The 10,426-nt window shown below is 43.5% G+C and overlaps 2 protein-coding genes across 3 annotated transcripts; one reads left to right on the forward strand and one right to left on the reverse strand.

The window, feature by feature from the left end:
- Window positions 1-465: 465 nt before the first annotated feature.
- Window positions 466-4,985, reverse strand: LOC123107673 (factor of DNA methylation 1). Of its 2 annotated transcripts, none has more exons than XM_044529619.1 (6): window positions 4,865-4,985; window positions 3,711-3,817; window positions 3,117-3,620; window positions 2,494-2,733; window positions 2,199-2,405; window positions 466-1,002 (listed from the first exon to the last, which is right to left on the reverse strand). In XM_044529619.1, the coding sequence occupies exons 3-6, from the start codon at window positions 3,117-3,119 to the stop codon at window positions 775-777; spliced, it is 678 nt and encodes a 225-aa protein (XP_044385554.1). In that variant the 5' UTR covers window positions 3,120-3,620; window positions 3,711-3,817; window positions 4,865-4,985; the 3' UTR covers window positions 466-774. The 2 variants fall into 2 exon arrangements, with proteins under 2 accessions (XP_044385554.1, XP_044385555.1); XM_044529620.1 differs by having other exon boundaries at window positions 3,711-3,822; window positions 4,865-4,984.
- Window positions 4,986-5,727: 742 nt separating this feature from the next.
- Window positions 5,728-9,392, forward strand: LOC123107674 (uncharacterized). The gene is made up of 6 exons (XM_044529621.1): window positions 5,728-5,889; window positions 6,005-6,854; window positions 6,943-8,495; window positions 8,601-8,702; window positions 8,794-8,883; window positions 8,983-9,392. Exons 1-6 carry the CDS (start codon window positions 5,759-5,761, stop codon window positions 9,137-9,139), a joined length of 2,883 nt encoding a protein of 960 aa, XP_044385556.1. The 5' UTR covers window positions 5,728-5,758; the 3' UTR covers window positions 9,140-9,392.
- The last annotated feature ends 1,034 nt before the right edge of the window (window positions 9,393-10,426 follow it).

The raw sequence follows: 10,426 nt of genomic DNA on the forward strand, positions 1-10,426 counted from the left end.
CTATTGTTTGTTGTACTACCATGATTGAAGATGAATAGATTGAAAGTTTTTCCCGTAAAAAAAGAAGCTAGCAGGGATCGGTCCGGACTTGTGCAAACCTCCCCACGTTGGTCTTCGGTTTGCGAAAGAAAACGCGTCCGGACCGCGCCGCCAACCGATACATGACCGAGTTGGATGACTTCCGCGGTTCGGACAGTTGTGGATGGTTTAAGGATCGGTGTTTGTCAAGTTTTGCCCGTGGCTATCAATGATCTTGTGGAGCATACGTAGACCCACAATAGAAACCAAAGAGCTAATGGTTGAGTTGTGCACTTAAAATAAATTTTATGTAAACGCTATTTATGTTCGGTACCAACATTTGTTATTCACGTGCGACATTGGCTTGTATGATCGACGTGCATGGATTTGAGAGTCCAAACTTTAGATATGTGGATGCCGGGAGCAAAATATAAAGGCAGTCCGGGCGTGTCCACAGACGTATATGTGGCTGGATTTGTCAAGTCGGATTGTGGATGCTCTGAAAAGATGGTGTTGTTAGGCATGGCGAGCAGACATATATCACATAATTTAAATCGAAAAGCTAGTCATCATTCATCCATGTCACGTAACTTAAATCAATAAGCTAGTCGCCATTCATCCATATCACATAACGTACACTGAACAAAATACATACATACATGGTCCTAAGAGGGCAGTTCACAATCTCAGATCAAGTGCCACGGCAGGGATCCCAAAAGATAGCCAGTTCACAGCCTCCTATTAGCGGCATTCATGTCAATGCCAAGCAATGTTAAGGCCGCACCGCTGGAGGAGGTACCCGATGCCGTCCCCCAAGGTCGCTTCCCTATCCTCCTTGTTGTTCCACAGCACAGGCACGGTGGTTCGGCCGCTAGGGTTATACTCATTGATATCACGCAGAGCACCGACCACCAACGCGTACGCGTCTTCGCCACACTTTTCTTTCAGTTTTCCCAGCTTCTCATCGTCCTCGAGAAGAATTAGCTTACACCAATGCGTGCACGATTAGGTTAGATAAACGAGAAATACTAAGTCCATTCTGAAAATGGGAGATGTTAACAAACAACTTCAAAACTTACAAGGACCTTGTGGCTGGGCTGACAGGCAAATTATTCATACATATAGGAATTGCATATCGTGCAAGTGTTGTCTGAACCTTAAACTCTACTACTAACCACAGTACAACAAAACATGGCGAACAAAAACTGTTTATGCGTTCTCAAAAGAAAAGAAAAAACTGTTTTTTTTTCCGAGATTGACGGGGGGGGGGGGGGGGGCAAAAAACCCCACCGCTTGTTATATTCCAACTCGAAGGTGACTTGGCAGTCAGTATAGATACAAGTAAGCGCCCAAAGGCGCAAAAGAAAATTACAGGAAAGGGCAAGAAAAAACTGTTTATGCTTGTTACAAGACGAAGACACGTATGCTTACGACAAGTTCAGGAAAAAAAAAAACTCTTGTCGAGCTTTGAGCTCAAACTACCGATGTATTATGCCAAATTTCAACAGCTAAGACACGGAGAAGTGTCTAACTTAGCCAAGCAAGAAGGAACTGAGAATGAACACTTGATGAAACAAACTTGCCATAGCTGAGTCCGAGCAGAGCAGGGAATACCATTTGCTCTCGCTAATTTAGCTGACTTAAGGAATATCATAAACATTTTTTTATAAAAGGAATATCACAAACTTGCTATTACCATGCTACAAAGTGGCAAGTTTTTTATCAGTGAAAAGTTTGGTTGCATCACACACAGCCCCATGAGCAAATGCTAGATGTACTCTGTTCTAAGGGCTGACGAATTGCAGATAACTTAACTGGTATACAACTGACCTGACCGTCAGCTTCAGAGAAAAGTGACAAAAGGAAGAAAGCAAGTGGCGAGTAAATACAAACCGCCATTTATTAAATTAGATGCTATGCACCTCAATTGAGAGCAGCTAACATTAACATAAGGTTCTGCCCTGGGAACTTTACAGTGTTGCTTCCCGGCATTGAAGTAGCCAAAATCTATGCATATGCCTGGACTCTCGACGAGGTACTAAATGAAACTTAGCTAACCTGCTACTGTAAGCATAGAAACACATGGCTAAATTTTCAGATTCCTTCATCAAGCATCCACCGAATAATTGAAAGCTCAAGATTACAGGTTATTAGAGAACAATAAATGTGAAGATTATTACCTTCTGTTTGCCTTTGCCGTCATCAGGGACAACTTTAAAAGGGTGCCACTGTGGATTTTTAATCTCATCCTCCCACTCTGAACAAAGAATGGTAGCCTCAATTTCTGACATCTTATGTTTGCAAGCATTGGCAAATGAACGTGAATCAAGATCACCCATTCTTTTAATGCCGACATTTGTCCGGCAACTTGTAACATCCCCCAAGCCCTGCGGCGTATGCAACAGTTAGCTCTAAGATGCAATTCAAATAAAATACTGGGGAGGTGTAAGTGTTCAATCAATGAGGTAAGGTTACCTTTATTAGCTTCTTCCAAGCATCTTGCAACTCATCATTGCTCTTCAGGTCCTTCGTAACCAGAATCCCATGGATTGATTCCATGTATTCTATTTTATCATCCTTCTCTTGTAGCTCCTTATTAAGTTCATCTATTTTCCTCTTTGATTCAGAGTCTTTCTGCTTCATCACTTCCAACTGTCCCTTCAGCTGCTTTATTTCAAACTCAAGGTTCCCTGTGGCATCCGGTTTCTGCTGGAACTGCAGTATCGAGTAACAGATGTGACTTTATATTCACATATAATTTGCATCCCTAGCTGGAGTAGGAGTGATATGCTATCATTTATAAAGTCACAGCCTGACCTTATTCCTTTCTAGTTACTGACCATGTTGTTTGGTGTTTTATGAACACGCGCAGATTCGAAAACCTTTTGAACTGGTGATTTAAATGGTTTCACTAAGGGCTGACAGTTGGACTAAGTAAGCTAGCATGAATTCGCAGAACTCGAGGAATCTGAATTTAAAACTAGCCTAGTAGAACTCTATTACGAGTAGTAGTATAAATATACGAGGAACAGGGGATTCATGACAAAAATTGAAAGAGATTTCCAAGATTTTTTTAATGGGAGACATTAGGCACGTACCATTTTCTTCTCCTTGTGCTAAGCAGCAGAGCAAGCTTCTGCATCTCAGATTGCATCTTGGACTCCAGTTGTGCAATAGTTTTCAGACCACCATGGCTTCGCAGGAACTCCCCAGTGAGCCCTGCAGTCCTCCAATCATAAGCCAGGGCAACCCATCCGAATATCTCCCCTGGCAGTGGTCGGAAGGTGTGCGCCTCCCAGCCCCGTTTGCCACGCCCTTGTGCCTCGAAGTGGTTCTCAAAGTCCAAGGCTTTGCCGAGACAAGCATAGTCTTGTCCAAACAACACAATGGCAATCCCAGTGTGGTGGCCGAATTGGTCGCCCAGAGGGATGACCATATGCGGGCAGAAGCGCAAGAGCCGCTCCTTCAGGATCCCACCTCGCCGCATCCCCCCATCTCTCCACCCACCCATCCACTCAGTAGGCACATTGAGCAGCACGCCCATCCAGGGCCACACGAACTGCTCGTCTCCAGCATTTGAGCCTGCTCCAGTTGCGTGAATCCTACCAAAATGGAAAAAGGAAAATTTACAGCCGCCGCATTCCTGTCCTATGGAGCGAAATTGAAAAGAAAGGGGCTGGCATCACACGTACCGTTCAGGTTCAGGTGCCTCGTCAGAATCCATGGGCAAGGCACAAGAGGCTGGTGTGATGATTTATTTATTTCGTAGCTTCAACAAAGTCAGTCGGTAGTGTATGCTCTGTGCTTCATTCGCAAGAATCTCAGTTAGTTGACTAGGCATGTATAAATAGATCAGAAACTAAAAATGGTGGTGCACACTTGGTAGAAATTCATTAACATTATTGTGCTCACTATGGAACAAAGTGCATAGTGGTGTGTCATGTATTGCACAAATACTGAGTGAGTGAGATGGGAGGTGTGATGGCCAAAAACCGAGAAAAAAAGTCACAGACAGGGTGAATACCAGTTCCAAGAAAACAGTTTACACAAAACCAATAGGCATAGTGGCAGATTAAATCATCCTCCAAATTCAGTTTGGCATTACTTTCTACTACTCCATAACAAAACAAAAAGGGCACGAGACATGATGAGGGGACAAGGAGATGAGGGTATCAATACCAATTCAACAGGTCTGGGCAATATGTGCTTGGAGGTAAACTTTTCATCTCTAATAGTAAAAGAGAAGTTCTCCTGTAAAGTTTCAGCAGAGCAAATAGGCACAGAAAAAATCGACAAGGACGAAGAGATCAATATCTAATATTTTATATTTATTTGATACCTATGTGCAATCTGTACTTGGAGACATATTTTTCCTATTAATTTCGTGAACCAACCAGTCTCACCATGCAGATTCTAGTTCCAGAATGGACCAACTTATTTCATGCGGGATAAAGCCAAGAAAACGGGCCTTATCAGAACGTCGACACCAATACATTTGACACAAACAGAACCAAGTATTCCCTTGGAATCCTTCAATAGCAAGGTCAAATCCCTGGGACTCTGCTCTAGACTAGCGAGAGAGATTTTCACCAAAATTCCACAGGGTCGCGCTGTGTTTAGGGCCTGAATCCAACAAAAACAAATCAAAACAAGAAACTCTCCGCCCGAGCGGCAGAGAACCATAGGGATCCGAAATGCATTGCAGATGAAGGGACAAGGGGCCTAGGGAAAAGGAAAGATTTTTTTTAACAAAAAATGGGGAAAAGGAAAGATTAAGAAACCCTAGAAGGAAGTGGCAGATGGAATGCAGGATGTGGATGGGATTCGGGGGAGAAGGGTTGATTACCGGCGGCGGCGAGGCGATGCGATGCGCGGCGGGCCGCGTTCGATCGTCTTCACTTCCCCTGTGCTGCTGGCTGCTGCTCGTGGTTTCTTCTTCTTCCTTGAAGCAGAGGGAGAAGTAGAAGGGGAGGGCTTGCCTGGGTTGGGTCAAGGTCAACACATGGCTGTGGAAAAGAAAAGAATTCGCCGTCTACCTCAGGGCCCATCGAGTCAAAATTCCAGTGGCATTCACGACTCATACACCCCTAAGAAAAATGAGAAAATTCCTTATATAACACTATTTTAAATATTGGTTCCTTATTTAACACTGGAAATTTTCTTCTTCCTTATCTAACATCATGTATAAAAAAATTTCCCCTATCTAACACTCCCGTCAGTTCTGTTAGCTAACACCGTTAAAACAGGCATGAAGTGATGTCAGTTTTCTTTAGCTGGACAAAAATGCCCCTGCCCATAAGCATGAAAAAAAAAGAAAACACAACAGGACCGAACCGAACCGGGCATCTCTCTCGCGATCCACATCCCCTTCCCCGCTTCCCCTTTCTCAAACCCTAGCGATTGCGGGCGGCGGCGACGGCGGTGAACCTGCTAGCGGCGGCGGAGATTCGGCGTCATGGATGGTGGTGGTGCTGAGGATGGGGAAGGCGCCGCGGAGGAAAGCCAGTGCGCGGCGGCGGAGGGGTCCGACCTTGGCGCCCCCGCGGATCCGGCGATGGCGAGCCTTGGCGACGGCGGTGGTCCGGAGGGGTCGGGCCAGCGCGCGGCTACGGTTGCGGAGGGGCCGGGTCAGCGCACGGCTTCGGCAGGAGGCGGTGTCTCGGCTGCAGCAATCACGGGCCAGGGCGGGGCATGGGCTGAGGGCTCAACCGCCGACGTGGCTGGAGGCTCAGGCCAAGGTATGGCTGGTTCGGGCTCGACAGCAGCTGTAGGCTCAGGCCAATACGCTGCTGAATCGGCATCAGCAGCAGCTGCAGGGTCAGGCCAGGGTGCAGCTCGGTTGGCCTCCGCTACATGGGCGTGTCCAGATGGGTAAGTTCATGGCACTTAATGGATTTGTATGATGTTTGTACCACTAGCAATGATCAGAACTATCTAGCAATACTCATGCATAGTTTCTTCACTTAATTGTCTCTTGAATTCACAGGATGGATCCAAATTCAAGTTATTTGATAAAAATTGAATTGTTTGGCAACAAAAAAAAAGCTCGAAAAGACATCCGATGTTTCTGTTTCGAGAAGATCATTGATTGTGACTTGACAAACTATAAGGATTTCATTGAATCAATTGTAGAGCAGTACTCTCCGCGTTATTTGGAAGTTGCACATGTGCAGTACTATGATGATGCTCTAAAAATCTGTCCAGAAGTAAAATGTGACCAAGATTTAATGCTTATGTTTGAGAAACACTCGGAGACAAAGGTGGTGCGTATGATCATTGCATATTGTGATCCGTCTGAACCGTATGAGCCTATCACCGAGTGGCATAGTGATGCGCATAGCCAACCTAATAAAAATGTAGAACAAGAGGATGATACTTACCTTCGCAACCCAAGACCTGAGAATGAGCATGTTGGTGTTGATGAGGAGAATATGTATGAAGTGGATGAACCTATTCCCTTAAATGTGGTTCTTTGTCCTAATAAAGAGAAGGACAAAGACTATATTTGTGAGGATGATAGTGAGGCTGAGAGTGAAGTAGAGGATGATGAAGTAGAGGAGGTTGAAGTAGAGGAGGATGAGGAGTTGCATGAGGCAGAGCATACTCCACATGTAGAGTATGACAAATTAGACCCTCCAATGACAAAAGGCTTTACATATCCCAGCATGAAAGAGTTCAAGTTGGCACTTTCTCAGCATGCAATCAAACGTGAATTTGAGTATAGCACCGAGTATAGTACCCGTCATCGGTTTAGGGGCTATTGTTCAAGACGGGATGCAGATAATTGTCCCTGGAGGATTCATGCTTCTACAACAAAAGATAAGTGTACCGTGATGGTAATTGTTTAACTTTACCCATTTGTGAACATTTCTTGCATAATTGTTAAGTATTTTTAGCTAATTACATCTGTTTTCTCTTTTGAAGGTGAAGAAAAACCCATGTGGTCATGATTGCTCTAGTACAAGAAGGAAAAAGAAGACGAAGAATGGAACCAAGCATTGGGTATGTGATAAGGTGAACGATTGGCTGATTGAAGATGCAACTCTCGGAGCGAAGACATTGCAGAAGAAGATTAAAGAACACCACAAGGTTGACCTCCACTACAAGAGAGTATATATGGGTAAGAAGCTAGCTCTGAAAGAATTGTATGGTGATTGGGATAGCAGCTTTGACAATTTGTATAGGTTTAAAGCACAAGTTGAAACCACTTGCCCTGGTAGCATAGTTCAGATTGATCATTACACTATAAAAGGAAAAATCAGGTTTAGAAGGTTCTTCTTTGCTTTGAAACCTTGCATAGACGGATTCCTTGGTGGGTGCAGGCCATATTTGGCAGTAGATAGCACATTCTTAACAGGCAGGTTCAAGGGGCAGCTGGCTAGTGCTACCGCTGTAGATGGCCATAATTGGATGTATCCACTTTGTTTTGGAATTTTTGATTCCGAAACAAATGAGAAATGGATTTGGTTCATGCAATTGCTTAGGCAAGCCATAGGATCACCAAGGGGTTTAGCCATAAGCACTGATGCCGGGCAGGCGGTGATGACAGGGGTAAAGGAAGTTTTCCCAGAAGTAGAACATAGGGAATGCATGTTTCACTTGGTGTCAAACTTCAAGAAAAAGTATCACGGAAAGGTATTTGATGACCATCTTTGGAATGCTGCTTACTCATGGAATACATATATATTTGAGAAAAATTGGGTTGCAATGGAAACAGCAAAGCCAGCAGCAACTGCATATCTTAGGAAATGGCACACTATGTTGTGGACTAGGAGTCAGTTCTCAACCATTTGTAAGGTGGACTATGTAACCAACAACCTGGCAGAGTGCTTCAATAATTGGATTAAGCACCACAAGTCTTTGAACTTGGATGACTTAATGGACAAGCTTAGGCAGATGATTATGATCATGTGGAATCGCCAGAGAAAAGTAGCAAAGAAGTTAGTTGGCTTAATTTTGCCCCACATAATTAAGAAGTTGAATGCAAAGAGTAGAGAGTTGAACTTGGAGGTGGTAGAAAGCTCGGAAGAAGTTGCTGAAGTTACTCAATTGGGAGGCAGCGGGTTTAGGTTTGTCGTCAACTTGCATGACAACACATGCTCTTGTAGACAATGGCAAGTTTCTGGCCTTCCTTGCAAACATGCTCTAGCATTCATCACATCACTTGTCAATGCACATATACAGAATTATGTGGACTCGTATTACTCCATTGACAAGTTTAGAGCAGCTTATGGCCAACTAATCCTTGCTATGTGTGACAAGACCCAGTGGCCTAAATCTAACCATGGATTCTTCATGCATCCACCCTTGTTAAAAGCCGTAGCTGGTCGGCCCCAAACAGAGAGGCATAAGGGTTGTAGTGAGAAAAAGAGGAAAAGTGGCCAGCACTTATGCCCTATTTGTAAGGAATACAGGCACCATTGGCACAAGTGCAAGAAGGGGAACAAATATGACATTGCTGCTTTGATGGAGTTGAGGTAATCAACTATGCATTCTACTTTCTTATGCATGTTAACTACTCTCTTGCATTACTGTTTTGTAATCAACTATGCATGTGAACTACTTTCTTATTGCTCATGTAGAGAACCACCAAAGAAGAGGAGGAAGACTACCAAATCAGCCGAGTCATCCATTGTGCCAAGAGGTGATGAAGCACCGGCAACCGCTATGTATTTTCCACCAAGGTTAGCAAATCTGAATTTAATTTGTGCCAAATGAAAATTGAGTTTGATTTGTGCCAAATGAAAACTGAGTGTGCATTCATCTAATCCATAGCCAAAGCTTAGAAATTACAACCAAGAAGAAAGGAAAACATAGCCAAACTTTGAAGACTACAAACAAGAAAAATGCAAAAGGGTGTAAAAGGTGATCTTTGCTAATTCTGAATTTTAATGTCAAATACTATGCATAGTTCATATTGTTATTTGCTCTAAGACTACTGTTGCCATACATGTACAAGTGCAGATCAGGGAAGGGGAAGAAGATGGAGCTTGCTAAAAAGGATGAAAGTTGTCCTATGGTGCCACCATTCGACAGCCCCGCAATGAGCACAAGAAGCAAAAAAGCTAACCCAGCCAGCCCCACAATGAGCACAAGGAGTAGAAGAAGACTTAGCTTGTGAACTAAATTTAATTTCTTTTAGTTAGAGTCACTTCTGTTGCTGCTCAAGTCATGTTGTGTGGACTTGGACTCATATGGGAACCTTATGTCACTTTTGTGTAGTCCATATCATGGACTTGGACTATGTACGCGAACCTGGACATGATGACAATCCTTTTGTGTTGCTCATATGATGTAGATTATGATGTATGTGTGGGATTGGACTCATATGTGATCATGTATATGTTGGAAGCGATATATGTGTACTTGGATGGGGGCCTGTATGTTTATGTGCAAATCTGAATACTATTTGTTGAAATATATGTATATGTGAATTGTGTGATCTGGATGTGCATCAAATTACACGGGAGGTTCTGCCCAAATTTTGAACTAAATTGTGAAAAAACTGTTGCTTTTTACTGTGGGAAGAATTCTGATCACAAGTTCATCAGGGGTAAAATCGTCTTCTCAGGTGTCATTTCACACCGTTAGAGGTCAAAATGGATGGAAATGTTATAAAGGGAACAAATTTTAGCATTGGTGTTATATAAGGAAGAAAAAGTTTTGCAGTGTCAAATAAGGCAAAAAAATTTAAGGTAGTGTTAGATAAGGAATTCTCTCTTAATTCATCTAGCCCTGGATGGTGTGCCATAGCCAAGAATGGAACTCCCCCTTCTCCCGTCCTCCGCGTCGTTGCTCTACTCTACAACTCAAGATCCACGCCTTCAATGAACGAAGTACTCCGACAGAGGTCCCAAAGAGATTGTACTGTAATAATATAATTTTTAAATTTTAAATTTCAGACGGACATATATTTTACCTATACTGAGGTGTCCGAGGCCAGCCTGAACAATTGTTTGGGTCACTATGCAATGGGAAAGTGTGCATGTATACAAGAGTTACATAATTGATTGGAGAAAATTCCTTATATAACACTATTTTAAATATTGGTTCCTTATTTAACACTAGAAATTTTCTTCTTCCTTATCTAACATCATGTATAAAAAATTTTCCCCTATCTAACACTCCCGTCAGTTCTGTTAGCTAACACCGTTAAAACAGGCATGAAGTGATGTCAGTTTTCTTTAGCTGGACAAAAATGCCCCTGCCCATAAGCATGAAAAAAAAAGAAAACACAACAGGACCGAACCGAACCGGGCATCTCTCTCGCGATCCACATCCCCTTCCCCGCTTCCCCTTTCTCAAACCCTAGCGATTGCGGGCGGCGGCGACGGCGGTGAACCTGCTAGCGGCGGCGGAGATTCGGCGTCATGGATGGTGGTGGTGCTGAGGATGGGGAAGGCGCTGC

Source organism: Triticum aestivum, chromosome 5A, assembly GCF_018294505.1.
Source record: "Triticum aestivum cultivar Chinese Spring chromosome 5A, IWGSC CS RefSeq v2.1, whole genome shotgun sequence".
In the NCBI taxonomy this organism is placed as follows: Eukaryota; Viridiplantae; Streptophyta; class Magnoliopsida; order Poales; family Poaceae; genus Triticum; species Triticum aestivum.

Excerpts from the sequence above, each read along its gene's own strand:
- LOC123107674 (XM_044529621.1), top strand. The coding sequence starts at position 5,759 with ATGGCTGGTTCGGGCTCGACAGCAGCTGTAGGCTCAGGCCAATACGCT. Across the intron at positions 5,890-6,004 it reads ACATGGGCGTGTCCAGATGG|GATGGATCCAAATTCAAGTT; the intron begins GTAAGTTCATGG and ends TTGAATTCACAG. Across the intron at positions 8,496-8,600 it reads GCTGCTTTGATGGAGTTGAG|AGAACCACCAAAGAAGAGGA; the intron begins GTAATCAACTAT and ends TTGCTCATGTAG.
- LOC123107673 (XM_044529619.1), bottom strand. Across the intron at positions 2,406-2,493 it reads CTTGGAAGAAGCTAATAAAG|GGCTTGGGGGATGTTACAAG; the intron begins GTAACCTTACCT and ends CATACGCCGCAG. Across the intron at positions 1,003-2,198 it reads ACGGCAAAGGCAAACAGAAG|CTAATTCTTCTCGAGGACGA; the intron begins GTAATAATCTTC and ends CATTGGTGTAAG.